The sequence below is a fragment of the Micrasema longulum genome, unplaced genomic scaffold (assembly GCF_059751315.1).
Source record: "Micrasema longulum isolate JH-2025_06_02 unplaced genomic scaffold, ASM5975131v1 h1tg001908l, whole genome shotgun sequence".
Classification (NCBI taxonomy): Eukaryota; Metazoa; Arthropoda; class Insecta; order Trichoptera; family Brachycentridae; genus Micrasema; species Micrasema longulum.
Window position 1 is genome coordinate 20,261 of NW_028279082.1, and position 16,789 is coordinate 37,049.

At 31.5% G+C, this 16,789-nt stretch overlaps 1 protein-coding gene across 1 annotated transcript in view; it reads right to left on the bottom strand.

Annotated features, from left to right (window-relative positions):
* Window positions 1-403: 403 nt before the first annotated feature.
* The window catches only part of LOC148273570 (uncharacterized), a gene marked incomplete at its 3' end in the record, with an annotated part of 105,359 nt that continues 88,973 nt past the window's right edge, over window positions 404-16,789 (bottom strand). The window contains exons 4-5 of the mRNA XM_088238513.1: window positions 928-1,601; window positions 404-497 (exon numbers count right to left, since the gene is read on the bottom strand). Coding sequence (XP_088094639.1) covers window positions 404-497; window positions 928-1,601 — 768 coding nt within the window. The remainder of the gene's footprint in view (window positions 498-927; window positions 1,602-16,789) is intronic.

The window sequence follows — 16,789 nt, forward strand, 5'->3', positions numbered from 1 at the left end:
TGTACACTCGGTGACAGTTCAGTTGCTATTAGGGCCGGAGAAAAAAATATTGTACCCACAGTAGTATAATCGCAACATCTCAAATTGGGCCCAGTAGATAGAAAGTAAATTCAACGCTGCAACCTAGTAAATATGCTTTACACAAACATATTTAAAGTAAATATGGCGTAACCACTATTATTTATCATTTTGGACTTCGTACAGCATTTTATATATGTATGTTTTAATTACTTAAAATAATAAAAGGTAATTGTGATTTATGAACAATGTTTACCTAACTTAATTTGAAACTTTCATCCACGGAGTAAATAGATTCATGGAAAAAAAGTTACGCTTGGACGTGCGGTCTTATAGGGAGAAAGTTTCTGGAAATAATTGGATAACTTGATAAGGAAGGGCTTACCTCTGTCACAATTAGCCCCTGTTCTACCCAAGGGGCAGCCTCCGCGGGGGGCGCTCACTGTGTGGTCCGGGCGACTCGTTGACATGGGGGGCACCTGAAAAATAATGACATTAATATAATCATAATTAGTGATAAATTTGAAGCATAAAAAATATCTTATTTATTGCAACAGAGAGAAAAACATTTTTAAGGAGGGTATGATGAAGCCCAAACATTTAAAGGGCTTACGACCTGTCGTTTGCTAGTAAAGTAAATGCCCATGTTTGTATTTTTTTAAATGTTTTATATTTTTCTTTCACTTGACAAAAATAACCACTTAAACCAACCAATAATAAGACAAAAATCATGTTAACGCCTAGACTTCCAATATTCCCTAATTTTTTTCCCCTTTCTGTTGCATCAAATGTAGGTCTTAATAATGTCGCTAAAAATACAATTATTGAAATACATTCAGAGTGCTGTTATTATGGTCAACACATTTGTATGGTTAAAAACATTGTAAAATGTACCGAATTTCTACTCACTTTTTGCTCCAAGCTTGGTCCCAGGGTTGTTGTTACCAGAGTCAAATCTTCATCTCTAATTGGTTTTCTATTAGCAGCTCCATCTATTTCAGCGTTAGCGATCATATCAATATCCTTAGAAGATAATCCTTCTGCTTTCAGACTATTAAGTCCTTCTAGTTCTTTGTACAGCTTAAATTTGTATGGATCATTATTTTTGTAAACGTCCTCTTTAACGCTTTCAACAACAGGCTCCAATAAAACGTCTTTGTCGATGTTTTTCTTGGGTTCTTTAGTTGAAAGAAATTCTTGGTTTAATGTATTTGATACGATGTAGTTTCTTGTATAAAGCGGTGTTCCCTTTATACTTTGATGGTCAAAGGTCTCTGGTTTACTTTTTTGCTTTGGTTGAATTACCTTCTTCTGTTCTTTCTTTATTTTCTTCGTTTCGTGTAGAAAATTGAATCCATTGCTAAAGAAATCGTATGGACTTATGCGTCTTGTGGGAGTTGTTGTCAATGTTTCAGTTGATTGAGTCGTTGGGAGTTGAGAACCCGTTGTATCATTTTCCGAGTCTTTTGCTGGTACAAGAGCTATATCAAGTTCTGCAGAGAAAGATGCATCCTTTTGATACAATACATCTTCGTCTGAATCGATGTAATTTTCTGAGATGGATCCCATTGTACTGTTGGCATCTGTAAAAAGAGAATCGATTATTTTGTGGACATGTTTTGTTTTATTTATAACATTAAAACATTACGTTAGTTTCTAATTTTCTCTTTTTAATTTTAAATTAAATTTAGAGAGTCACAAGTCTCGAATAGAAACTTTAATCACAATGCCGACTAATCCTAGCATGGTTTCATTTTTTTTTAAATTTACCCGATAGTAACCAATATTAAAAAAAAATTAAATAGAGTGTTCTAAAAATAAATCCATTTTTATAATACCGTGTTGTAACGATCTGTACAATCGCAACTGGTGTGAAATGGTAAAAGTTTTTGTTTTATGCTATTAAGGAACACCAAAAAGATGTGAGATTTTCTCATAAAAAATACACAAAAGTCTAATTACAGGCTTTCTCATATTTACCATATTGAAAAAATGATAAATACAAACATATTATATAATAATATGATCCATGTTTAAACAAAGACGGCAATCTTCACTTCTTTTCGTTTTGATACAATAAATGTTTGTTCCCTTATTGAAAGGAAAGTTATTATTTTAGATAATATTTTTTGTCAGAGGTTAGTCTCTGTGTTATTTGAGGCATGCAAGATTTGCCCCTTAACAATTTAACTCCTACTTTAAAGACACAACGGGAAATTATCATTTAAGCCTTTTTTTCTAATAATTTATTTAATTCATTTATAAACCGGGTCAAAAATATCATTATCAATGTTTTCTTTTCCAGGTAAACTTTTTATTTGCTTTCGTATTTATTCGACCTTGAATTTATAACTTCAATTTTATTTTTTTTGTCTTACATTTATTTTTTATTTTTTCTATTTCATATGTTTAACTTACTCATATTTAAAACAAAAAAAAAACAGAATTTTACTTTAAGTTTTTACTGAATGTATTTATAAATGCATCAACACCATAGATTTCATAATGTATTTTAGATTAAATATACCCACGCACAGGCCATTTCTATGTGGGATAAATTTTTTTTTATAAAAAAGTGATAAAATATTATTTAATAAAAAATGTAATAAATGTTAGCAAAAAATTGCAAATAAATAAATCAATAAAAAAAAATTCCATTGCGATTAATTGGCATTAACTATTTACTTATTTTTAAAAAGTCATTGGTTTTACTTTTTTTCTTGGTTTTTGTTCTGTAATGAAAGAATACTGCCGTTTTTGAGAAACTAAACAGGTACATTGAGTAAAAAAAATGTATACTCCGCATCCTTTGCAATTGTCAATATTATATTGGTTTCCCTTCCCTGTCCATCGCCATATCTAACTAATTTCTGGGCCTCGATTATGATGGGAAGATAAAGACGTCATACCTTCACCTTGACGGTATAGTTAAAGATTAATTCGCTCTAACGATTACAAAGATATACTACCGACCCCCTCCCTTCAAGTTTTGGGTAGGTACATCGATATAAAATAAGGGGAAGCGTACGTCCCGGTACACATATCTACGCTCTAAAATGACATAGCTTCAATATTACGTCATAGTTGAAGATAAAATTCTCCCGACTGACTACAAAGATAAACTATCGATACCCCCGCCATCAAGTTTTGATGCAAGTACATCAGTTTATACCGACGGGTCTAGAACCCTTCGATACGTTTATCTACGCATTAAAAGTGACAAAAATTTTGTTCCATTGAGCAATTTTTTCTTTAATTACGATTTATTTAAATTTTTAATAGTTTTGAGGCTGGCACTTTTTTAAAAAAGCTTTTTAAAAATATGAGAGAGAAATAAGTCAATTTTGAAGTCGAATTGTATTCCGACATAACTATCAGATTATTAAAAATGAACGGCTAGATTCAAAAATAATGTCGTTAGGTTCTGTCATATAGTTAGAAAAATATCACTGTAAAAAATAAATTTCATTATGATATTTTTTACATCTGTTTTTCTGAGAGAACGTATCGAGAGCCGGCTTTGTAATTGCTACATACTACGTCAGTAGATAAATGCAGACGATCGTTAAGCATATCGTTTTGGCAATGGTTAACTCATATAAAAATCATCTTTAAGCGATCATTTTTTGCTTGAATTGGGATTTATTGGAGTTTATAATTGCTTTGAAGTGGGCACTTTCTATCAAAGAAGCCTATTTAAAATATAAATGAGAACTATTTAAATGTTAATGACGTAAGGAACGCGGACTTATTTTTAGCGGTCATTCATTGGCTTATTTCGATAATATGATTTCAATATAGCAAGTAGGTAGAACATGCCGAGGTAAGATACAGATAGTACAGAAGTTAAGGATACTGTCTTGATATATTCAGATGAAGATAGCGTTCATAATCGAGGCACAGATCAATCAATGGTGGGAATCGGCGTATTTGCTGTAACACGCCTTATATCTAATTACTTACTTTCAACAAGTTAAATTTGATATAAACCACAAATTTAATGAAGATGTATCACAGACAAATTATATTATGATGTGTCGGGGGTGTTGTCTGTGCTATCACCACCGAATAGGGAAGTTTATATATCTGTGAGTGTCAATATATTATCTATGCTACGTACCTTTATATAATAATATATATTGTCTTTGGTTATGTCACTTATTATCAAATATGTCACTTAGGATATAAGAAAACGTATACAGAATCACACGACAAAACTATTAATCTATTCGTGACAATATTCATGTTTAGATTATAAAAATGTAACTGATAATAAGTATCGATATGTTACACGTTCCTGGCAGAGCTGTAAAACTGCAAAAAAGGTTAAATTTTTCTTGTTATTATTAAGACTGATGCTTATGTAATATGAGTTGAACCCGGCAATGCTTTGCTCTTGCTAGATTTGAGTAAACACACGTACATAGACGAAATACAAAAAAAAAGTTTATTTAAGATTATAGTTATCTTTAAAATTCATTTTCACGAAACCATATTAAAATATTCGGTGTTCTCAATAAACCATCAACCAATTATTACACAAAGACGCACGCTGAGCATTCTGGAATTACGGCACTTGACTCATGCTCAAGTGCACAGTCATGCTCAACGCGTATTTAGCCGTTATCTAACTGCCAGCTGGGTTTTAACGTGAGCCTGACATTTAATTATAAACCAAAATGCCTGATTGTGTCTTAACAGCGTGTAAAAACTGTTCGGATGAACGCAAAAAATATCATAATAAAACTTTTAATTTATTATTAAGTACCAAGGTACTTGTTAATGATTGAATTTCATAAGTTAATTTTATAGATATTCAAAATTAGAATTATTTTTGTAAATGTCAAACTCTGCTCTTTTTGCCAACAGTGGTACACTTATGCCCGTATTCGGAGACAACACTAAAGGTGAGGAAAGAATTTTAGGAAATAATCTAGTTTTCATCCATTCAGTTCTAATGTTTTTTTGTAAACATTCATAAACAAACTTTTTATGCACAAAAAAAAAACATACTTCCAAATTTTCAGTACATATATATTCTCATTGAATGCAACCTAATGAATGGTAAATAAAACATTTTCGCTACTTATTATTATTTTTTTACTTAACAAATTGAAGATTTTAGCGATAAACATTTCCAAACCAAAACTCGTCATTTTTCAAAAAACAGCACGTAAATCGGTCCAGTAGTTATTTAGTCTATCAAAAACACACATTAAAACATTGCCTTTTATATATGTTAGATGTGTTACCTATTGTTAATAAATGTACTAAGCAGAACTTATGACACGATTGCACTGCTCATAAATAGAAAAAGTACAACATAAATTCGTGCTCCTTATTAATCATAAATTAAAAATGCCTATAAAATCCTTAAACTATGATTTCCTAAGAAGAGAAATGAGATAACTTGAATGGTCAGACCGTAGATCTGATTTCAGAGAAGGCAACGGGAAACCACTCTGGTCATATTTTCCCGGGAATCACTACGGCGAGTACATCAATAAGGAGTCGTCCTGGCTGCGAAATATAAAAGTAGCGCAGGACAGATACATATGCTTTCGCTGTAGTGATCGCCAACGTCGGGGGGACCCGGCAAGGCACTAGAAGAAGAAGATCTGATCTGTTATTTTTATTAAAAATATTGAATTTACGTTTTCTAAGAAAAGTGGCATCGTTACTCGGATTACAAAGGAGTAATTATTCCTACTTAGAGAAATCTCTTTATCTGTCTTCATTGGAGAAACGTAGAACTGAGATGGACCTTATATGCATTTTCAAAATACTTCATGCCATGAGTGATATCCCACCTCTGTCGAAATAAATTTCTTTTCACGTTCTCAACCAGGTCACCAGAAGTCAAAATCTGCTATTTATTAAATCTTCCATGAGAAACTTTTGTTTTTTATGCCCCAATGTCCAGAATGTAAAGATTAGTCAATTCATATCGCGACATAAAGTTCTTTGGGATAGATCTTCCAGCTTTTCATAGATCTCTTCGCGACCAAAACGGGGTGGGATGAAATTGGATTGACATGGTTTAGCTCGAAGTGTTATGTCTTTCGTTTTTATGAATATACTAGCGAACCCGACAGACGTTGTCTTGCCCGAACGTTGGCTTGCCTGCTATTAATTACCTTGAAAAAAGACTTTTCATTGATAAGTAGGTACCTAGGTACTTGTTTGTGATTAAATTCCAAAACTAAAAATTGTTAATATTCAAATAATATTGAATTTAAGTAGGTACCGAGGTACTTGTTTATGGTTGAATTCCAAAACATAAAATAAATATTTTTTCAAATATGGCATTCTTTTTGCAAACGTCAAACTCCGGTCTTCTCACCAACAGAGGGGTGTACTTATGTAAGAATACGATTTTTAAAAATGTATTGAATTTAATATTATTTAAGTACTACCAAATATCCAGTAAAAATAAATAAATGGGTAGAAATTTAAGGAAAGAATCTGATTGAGATCCATAAAAAACAAATGCTGTTTGTAAACATTCGAAAACAAACTTTTTTATACACAAAAAAACAACTTCCTTCCATTTTTCTGTAAGTGCAACGCAACCCTGGTAGATCGATAAATAAAACATTTATGCTCCTAACTTATTTTTTACATTTGAGATTGACAATTTTATTATTTACGAACATGCGCAGCGCAAAGATCTACATTTCTTTGAAAACCGCACGTAAATCAATTAAGCCGTTTAGGAGGAGTTCAGTGACATCATACGTACAGAGGAATTATATATATAATGATACCATTACTTATTTGTCTTTGCTACAAAGTTTTATGTTTTTTTTGTTCAGTTTCTTGTATTTATGTTTCTTCATGTAACTGTTGTAATTGACTTAGGCTATATCTTAAGTAAATCATAAAACAAACAATTAACCTTGTTTGTTTAATGAATAAAACAGGCGCGGCGTAACAAAGAAATAATGCGTTGCATTTAACACAAACAACTCAGTCTGTGCAAGTAAATGATACAGCAGTTTGTGTATAGTTTAAAAGTGATACTAGTCGCAAACAATTTAATTAAATGATTGAAACAGTCATAAAAACTTTAATTTTCCACCAGATTAAAACTTCCCCGGCAACAAGTGCAATAGAATAGTTTCTAACCACATTTGGACTTTAGCATCTCCTGTGTAGTAGCTCTGCAGGAGCTGGAGTTGGAAATACTACAACGATTCTCTGAACAGCTCTTGAAAAGTTTCCTCTGCAAGTTGCTCTCTCCAGTCTGTGCTCAATTATAACAAGATGCAATAAAAACTTTCTCCCGGTTTTGAGGGGTTAAATTAAACCAGGGTTTGGCGAAACATTCAAACTGCTTTGGAACTAATCAAAATAATTTATTGTTTTTAACAGTAACCCCACTCTTTGTGTTCGTATTGCGCAAATTAATGTGAATCTATAGAAATAGAGCGGAGATAAATGCACAAAGGTATTATTTTAGATTGGCGCATCCACCTACCATTTTCGAGGTCTTGAGTTCAATTCCTGGCAAAATTGACATGAACTATCGTATAAATAATCACCTAACCTTGACGTTAAAATATATATCTTAATTCGCTGCAATTGTATTTCCAATGCAATGCCATATGCACCTTATGTAGATGGGGATAAGGAAATGATCACGATGATTTATAAAAAAAAAATTACTTTATATTTCATTCTGCATTGTGTTATTGTCAGTATCAGTGTTTTTGTGGATTTGTGAAATATTTAAAACGAGATCTTGGAAAACTAGTCTTCCAGATTGGTTCAACAATATGTTATGTTTATATATTCATTTCTAATTAAGTTAGATTTCACATGCATTCATGAACTTATCATGAATTTTAAGGCTGTCCCCGTACTATACCATAATTATTAACATATTAAAAAATGAAAATTCGAAAGAATAAAAGCATATCTTACATAAACAATATGAAAAAGAACAGTTTAAAAAAAGCGTTGAATACTTTAAAAAAATTAAAAAAATACCACGCAATTTGTATTTAGTTCTTTTCAAGAAAAATAAGGCTAATCTTTTTCATTTGCCTGGAAACTCAGCAAATATTAATCCTCGGATAAAAGGCTAGATTTAAAAAACCTTTTATGAAAAACGTTTGGGTGGTTGAAGCTTCAATTTAGTTGCGCCAATATATTATCATCTACTAGCGGACCCGACAGACGTTGTCCTGCCCAAACGTCGGCTTGCCTGCTATTAGTTTGGAAAAATACTTTTCATTGATAAGTAGGTGCCTAGGTACTTGTTGGTGGTTGAATTCCAAAACATAAAATAAAAACTTACTTTTCTTTTATGGATACAATATGTTTTTTTTCATTGTAGCATGTTTTTCTTATTCTTATTTATTTAAATTCTTCCTTTTTAATTACTTTTAGTAAGTTTTTTTCATTTTTAATATTATTTCAACTTTTGTTTATACTGACTAGATACTTTTAAAATAATTGTTTTTTTTATCTCAATTTTAATTTACTTTTTTAACTTCTTTGTTTTTTTTTCTTATAATATAATTGTAATAAAAATTTAAAAAAGTTAATTGATAACCTTAGCATGTAATTTAATACGGAAACTTCACTGGTTCATTAGAATTAAGTCTAATTTTGTATATTATAAAACTATGTTATTGTACTGTATGTTTCCTGAATAAAATAAATAAATTAATAAGAAATTCACCATAAAGCATTTGTGAGCATCCACATTCTTTCAATTCTTCCGTTTGTTGATTTTTATGAGTTAAAGAGCTGAAACCTTTGAGCTGCTGATTAAACCAACTGGTCCAAAAAGCATAAAAATTAGGATTTTTTTTGTTCTTCAGGCGTTGCCAAGTAGGTGAAATAATTCAGTCAGATGGAATCTAATCGCTTCTAATTAAGGTTTTAGCTCTTTAACTTCACAAAAATCAACAGATAAATTTTAAAAATATCTATGTTAAATTGTTCAGAGCGAACCGAATTGTGGTCTCGTGGTATGTCTACCAAATGTCTGAGGTTCAAATCCCACTCTACCACAACTCGATTTTAATTTTTCCAGCATAATTTATTTTCTTCTTTTAGAAACTGGTCTGAAAATTGAAATATTTGACTTAATAATATGAACTTAAATGTTTTTTGTTTTTATTAAAAAAAACATCGGCAGAATGGTGAATGTTATACAGTGAGTAAAACGGCTATTTAAACCAGTCATTGACAGATCATAAGCTCTTTCAATGCCTAAATTTCCAAATGACCTTTATGTTCTCTATCTCTGTGGTGATATGTTTATCTAAATGACTCCCTAGGGTTGGAATCCAGTCGTTTTCAGCAAAGATTTGTAGGGTTTATAGTCCATAATCGAAGACACACACGTGCTAAAACGTTTCACCTGAAATAGTGTGACGACCGAAGAAAGCAATGTCATCATTTTCTGTAGAATCCAATATCACATTTTATTGTTCTGCAGTACATTCACATCGTCCCTACCATGAAGAAATGAACTACAAAGGAACGTAGTCTATAAAGATATCACAGGATGCAGCCAATTCAGGCGGACCAACAAGTTCAGTTCACTTCAGTCCAGCTCGACGACATCCCTCAGTTCCAGCATGTAGATCAAGTGCAGTCTCTTCAACCCATCATCGCCGTTACACTCGTTCGACTTAATTAAATATTTATGCGCCATGTAATAAAAACGTATTAAACAGCAACCTCGTGTCTTCTCTGTCAATCTCTTACTGGGGTAGGAGCAAGAACCAACTTTAAACAACCTAATCCTACACATTTTTACAAACTCAAAACATTGTTGATCAAAAAATATATTTGGGAAGGAAAGGTACAGAACTCGATCCTATAGTGAGATATTTTCTCATCTTCGAGAAGGTTCTAAGTTTTTTTTTATAAAGCAGCTATATATGAATAAAAAAAAACAATAAGTATGCCAACTCGTTGAGTAGTGGCTGGCGTGTTCGTTTCTATTCTAGAGGTCCTGGATTCCATTCCTGAGATGGTCGTCGTAAAAAAATGATCTTAATAGTTGTTTAAACTCAAGTATTTAATTGTTTCTGGACTAGCATTTAAAGCGTAAGACTCATCAATTTACATGTATGTAACAGGAAATTAAAATATGCTGCATTTTGTTTACAAATACAATGTCCTTTGTTTTGAAGGATGTGGGAATGGGAGTGATGATGAAGCCAAAAAGCGGTTTTTTTTTGTTTTGTTTCGGTTTTACTGCTTATTATAGCGTGTAGAATAAGTCCCAAAAGTTATTTTAATAAAACCTTGCATTTGTATCAAAAGCATATTCTTTAAATGGCAAATAAGTTGAAGTAATATTCCTATCTTTCAGTTTTTTCCATCTAACTTTTCAAAAAGGGGGCACTTTTTCCAGCGGTGTTTTCGGGCTTGTAGGTTCTCAAAGTTTTCCTTGGGGATAAAAATAAAAGGAGGAAAAAAACCCTAATGATACGATATAAAAAGTGGGTTGAGTTGCTAATGACCATTTGTTAATGCCAGCTCAAGCATGTACAAAACAAGTTGAAGTTGAACGGAAAAAATACTTTTTAATTTTTTCAAACGATGTCAAAGAAGAACAGCATTTTTGCCAAATTCGATGAGTTTTTTCGCAACTTTTACATTGTATATTTGAATATCCTTTGTTAATTTGTCCGCCACGCAGTCTAATTATCATTGCGTTTGCCTACCGCCCAAAAGGCATGGGTTCGATTTGCCACATGGTTGAGATGAAATACTAAACGAAAACTTCTGTTTCTTCATAAAAAAAATTTTGTGAAATAAGTTTATTTTTTGTTTTTTTATAAAATATTAGCGGACCCGACAGACTTTGTCCTGCCCGAACGTGTGCTTGCCTGCGATTACCTTGAAAAAAGACTTGTCATTGATAAGCAGGTACTTGTTTATGATTGAATTCTGAAACAAAAAATATTAATATTCAAATATTTAATTAAAGTAGGTAACTAGGTACTTGTTTATGTTTGAATTCCAAAACATAAAATAATTCATTTTCAAATAAAGAATTATTTTTGCAAATGTCAAACTCGGCTCTTCTCACCAACAGGGGTGCACTTTATTCATGAATGCGATTTTTAAAAATGTATTGAATGTCAGTCAATATTCAGAAACAACTGAATTCAGAAACAACACAAAAGCCAACTTTTGGGATTTCAACTTGATGATGCCATTTTGTTTTTTTAACCTAAACGCATCTGATAATTACTTGTGATGAGATGTTTATTATTTCTGCTCAAAACGTGCGTCTAGGTTTAGAAAACAAGATGGCATCATTAAGTTGGGTTTGAAGTGGATGAACAATTAGCGTGGACAAAACATACCAAAGCAGTTATAAAAAAACTAGGTCTAATTATTGGAATAATGAGAAGAACAGAAGTCTTTGATAAAAGTACAAAATAATTGATATACAATGCTTTTATATTTCCACACTTTGTACATGGATTAATAATATGGTCGCAATGTTGTAAACAGCAAGAATCAATACAAAAAACAATGAATAAAGCACTTAAAGTAACGTTTAATTTTAATAAATATACTAGAATCACAGATTTATAAAGAATAACAAAAATGCTCAATCTAGAGGAATTAATCAACACAGAAAAAAATATATTAAAAAAAAGAATAAAATATACACGAATATTAAATTTAATTTAAGCAACAGCATACATAAAATAAATACAAGAGTATCAACTAATTAAACTTGCGAACAACCCATGACCAACAGAAAAAGAAACAGTTTTTTTGTAAACAGCAATAAATTTTTACAATTCACTTTCTAATGACCTAAAATATATACAAAACATAAACGTACTTTAAAAAAACAAAATAAAACAGTTCTTACATCCTGTGTGACAAGTGATATGTGATGTTATTTTATCCACTTTTTATTTAAACTATTGTGTTATTATGGATAAAATCCCCTAATATCAGCACTTTTGCTAATTGGGAATATTTTGTACAAATAAAATATGTAATGAGTATTTAAAATGCGCATCATTCCGTTAATAAATAAAAAAATAAAAAAAAAAGTAAAAATCCCAATAGTTGGCTTGTGTGTTGTTTCTAAAACACACGATTCAAATATAATTAAAGTTAAAAGAAGTGTTTTTGCAATGTGCGGATCTGAAAAGAGACCACAAGACGTTTAAAATAGATCCGGGTAAGTAGGTGGAGCGGAGATTTCAATGTAAAACTACTTTTTAATTCAATATTTCTCATCCACCCTTCCAGAAATCGAACTCGGGACCTATAAAAGACGGTGAATACTGCGAGGCGGCCTTATTCCCACTCGATTTTTAAGGGATTTCATTCGATCAGGAGAAATGGCATTTGAAAAAAGTTTTTTAAATGAAGTCTAATATTTTTATTTATATCCCTACAGAGATGAGGTAGAATTTTTTCAAATTCAAGATTCAGGATTATGGATATTCGAGCGTTTACAGGGCTTATGACCTGTCATTGGCTGGGTTAAGTGGCCACTTTATGTAGGTACTACAACGTTCCCCATTACGCTTATTTAGCGAATATCCACACCAGGTAACATTTTTTTTTGTATATATGCTACGAATCAAGAACCCATCCACAAGCGAGTTGGAAGCGCCATCTATGCATTGATATTGAAGTTAAGTATTTAATTAGCAGATTACTTTATTTTATGTAGTTAAGACTCATCAGCCGAGTTAAATTAAGTACTAGTAAACGCCTGCAGATGACTCTGCAATTTATTTTTACTTATATTTTTACCAGATTTTTTATAACATTTTTTTGGTTCGTGTACCTGCACACAAATCTGGATTTGGAGAAAATCCAGATTTGTGTGCAGGTACACGAACCAAAAAATGTTAAGAAGTCTAATATTTCTTAATATGAAATTTAAAAGGCGTGTTGGTAAAAATTAATGAAAAAATGTTTAACTTTTCCATCCTAATAAATGTTCCAAAGTAAGTTTCGGAAAGAATTAGTAACTTCGCAAAGAGAAATATCATCACCAAGAAAGTATTGTATCTTTTCTGAAACTAAGTAATAAATATTGGCTTTTATTAAAGAAAAACTTTTAGAAAAGTCAGGAGGCAGAAAATACGATTTCTTTCGCCATAATTTACCATCCAAAGTATCTTATCCGTTAAAACGTTTTCAAAATATATTTTCATCTTTACAATAAATTAATATTTTACGAATGTTATCACCAAACAAAAAAACTGTGACGCAACAAATTAAATAAAACCTACGGCCTGTTTCTTTTTACATCTGTTTTTTTTAAGTATGTTTTTTATGGTAATTGGATATTTTTTTAAATTATTAATTTGCACCATAACAGGCCAGGAGATTCAACTTCAGCGGCGAATTACAACACAGAAAATACAGGCTTGAGAAAAATCACAATTAATTTACTGATCTTACTGGGAATCGAACCCAGAACCCTCCGCGCATAAGATGCTTGGGCCTTATCCATTGCACCACGGGGGACGTTTCTACTTTTAAAAATATGTAAGGTTTTAAAGTTACTATTGTTATTGTTAACAAATGAGTTGTATGGCCATATTACAAAAATTTAACCAGAAAGGCAATATGGGCGTCTTTTTATAGTTTTATTTTTGTTCGCAAGCGTTTAAAAAATATGTGGTCTGTCTTTTCGGCATATAAATGTGTTCTTGTATTTCTTTTCTGGGTTATGACAATAGAGTTTTGGTTTTTTTCTCACAATATACATATTTATTATTTATATGTCCCTCGTTTACTTATTATTCGCTAGAACCATCCTAAACCCACAAAGTCACCTAATTTTAATCGCCATCTTTAGACGTTCTGTAAACAATTTACTATTTTTGAAAAAAGCAAAATCTACTTACGTTGCAAATCAAAATTGGTCTAGTTTTGCAGTAGGAGAAATGAGCATGCAGTTTTCTTTGTTGGAATGTGGTATCAAGTTTTAAAATCATATTTTTTAGCAGCTAATATGCAAGCGTCTAATACTTCCAAAGTATAATCAGTGTTTAGACCTTTTATGAGCAGATTAGATATTTTTTTATGTGATGTAAATAATACTTACATTTTCTTGTACTTGTATTTAGGTTTTGAAGCTTTAAAGATGTACTTTTGCCTAAAAATTATTTTAAGACTGTTGTGTCATAAATAAAAAGCAATGTGTATTGTGTTTGTAACATTATAAGAGTAGGTAAAATAGGGCGCTTTAAGAAAAATATATTTGGCGATGACTTTATTTCTTTGAACAATGTAATTTGTATGTAAAGCTCTTAAATTTTTAGGTTTGCTGCGTAGTAAGTAAGGAAATAGAACGTATGTCATGTTTTGGAATTATGCCGTTTGTTTATGGCAATTTTAATTTTTAACTGGTGCGTCTTGGCGCCGGCCATTTGCTTTATAACAAACTAATTTTTCTCCTATATTAGAATAGAAAACGCATTGAATTCTTGGTGAGATTGTAGTCAGATTATAGAGACGGTCGTACAGTTAGTTAGGCCAGTGGAGAGTGTTACTAACGCCGTTCCCCCGCGGGGGCAGGCGAAGAGGATATACAAAGACAACAAAATAAAATTCTTAAACTAACATACAACCTACCCTACCTGACCTCTACGACTGTACTGTACAAAAAAACACAACAGTTTGACATAAACTACTTGACTAAAATTGAAACCTTAAAAATTGTGCACAAAATAACACTGGGAAACATACAAAACGACGACATAATATTAGTCAAAAATGCTGACATACACAAATATAACACCAGACAACAACAACACAATCATATTGAAAAAGCAAAGACAAACACAGGACAGTCAAAAATACTACACAATGGATTTAAACACTACAACGACCTACCTTACTACTTGAAAACTTTTACTGGAGACAAATTTAAAATCAATCTGAAAAAGCACATGATGACTGAACTAACTAGACTAGACGAGACATAAAATGACTAGACAATATTAAATTCCTAACGTAACCCTAACGGGTTTTTTAAAATTGTAAATAAAAAAAAAAAAAAAAAAACGCCGTATTACTCTGTCTTTGTATACGGACCTCGCTACCTCAACTTCCATGAGCCTTTTCTTTGCAAGTTGACATATACGCCCTGTTTGTTACTGTTGTACTTATAAATAAGCTGAAAATAAAGGATATTCTGATCAAATGTGTTTTTTTACATTTCAATTAACAAGACTGCCAAGTTCCAATACGATTAAGACGATACAACCAGTAATTAACTGAATGAAATTTGATAATTCATAAATTCAATTTGAGAGTCAGCAAATCTCCAAGTATAAAATTATTACAATATTTGAGTTTGCCCAAATGTTCGCAGACAAAAGACTGGATTTCACCCCCTCGGAAGTCATTAAGATTAACAAATTACAACAGGGATGGAGAATACCTTAAATAAGGGAATATGGAACTTTACGCGGTGTGTAAAGTGGCTATTTAAACCAGCCAATGACAGGTCATAAGCCCTGTAAATGCCTAGACTTCCATATTCCCTTATTTAAGGTATTCTCCATCCCTGTTGTAATTTGTTAATCCTAATGACTCTCGAGGGTGTGAAATCAAGTCTTTTGTCTACGAACATTTGGACAAACTCAAATGTTGTAATGAAACTAGCTGGTCCAAGAAGAAGATTAAAAATTGGAAAATTGTTTTCAGGCGTTGCCTAGTATGTGATCTAATTCAATCAGATGAATCTCTTCACAACAATAAAGGTTTTAGCTCTTTAACTTCACTAAAATCAACAAATGGAAGAATTGAAGAAATATGGATGTTCAAACATAGGCAATGGTAAATTATTGTCAAGTGACCGTTCGTGTACACATAGAAAAAAATACCAAGAAATATCAAACATCCTTTTTCACACAATCTATGCAATTGCCACAGATATGTGTGAATATTCGTTAGTTAATTTTATTTCTCCCGTTGATGTGTGCTCTTCATCGTATATTTCACAATAGTTGCACATGTTTCCTGTAATCATATTCTGGAGAGCTTTCACTGAAGCTTTTAAGGTTTGGTGACAAGTAAATGGCTTAATGGAGTAATGAAACAAAAGCTTTTAGTTTTAATGATGCAAATTTAAAGCGTTTATGACAAAAATCCATTTGCCATCTTGTTTTAGTCAATTTAACGGAAAATGGTCAAAGCGTCACCTTCCCTATTCTAAACTGTCTTTCTTAGTACCCATTACAGTAAAAATGTAAGAGATTTTCCGATGTTTTAGAGCATAGACAACTCAAACTTAGAGTATTTTGAATCTTATTTTTAGTAACCTACCTTAGCAACATATTTTAAATCGTGTTATTGATAAAACATCAAACAAATATTTATAAGATATTTTTTTTTTGTCTTTGAATAGTACATACATAATAAATGAATGTCCTAATATTAACTTACATATAATCATTATTAAAACATATTCTTATTATTAACATTTCTAAACAATATACGTACACTTAAAAAGAAAACTTCCATAAAGCTAACACAAATAAGATTACTTTTTAAAAACTAACCTATCTGCTAAACACATGTTTTTTTAACTGACATTTAAATGAAATTATAGATTTTTGCTCTCTTATTTCTAATGGTATTTCCTTATAATAAAACTGTGCAGCTCAGTGCATCAACGAGTTCTGTGTATTTGTCTCCTACAAAATGGTAGTCTTACTTCATGTTTATTTCTTGTTTTATATACATGTTCACATTGATTAGAAAAAACTTTTTGAGTCAACTCTTTTGAGGTATGACC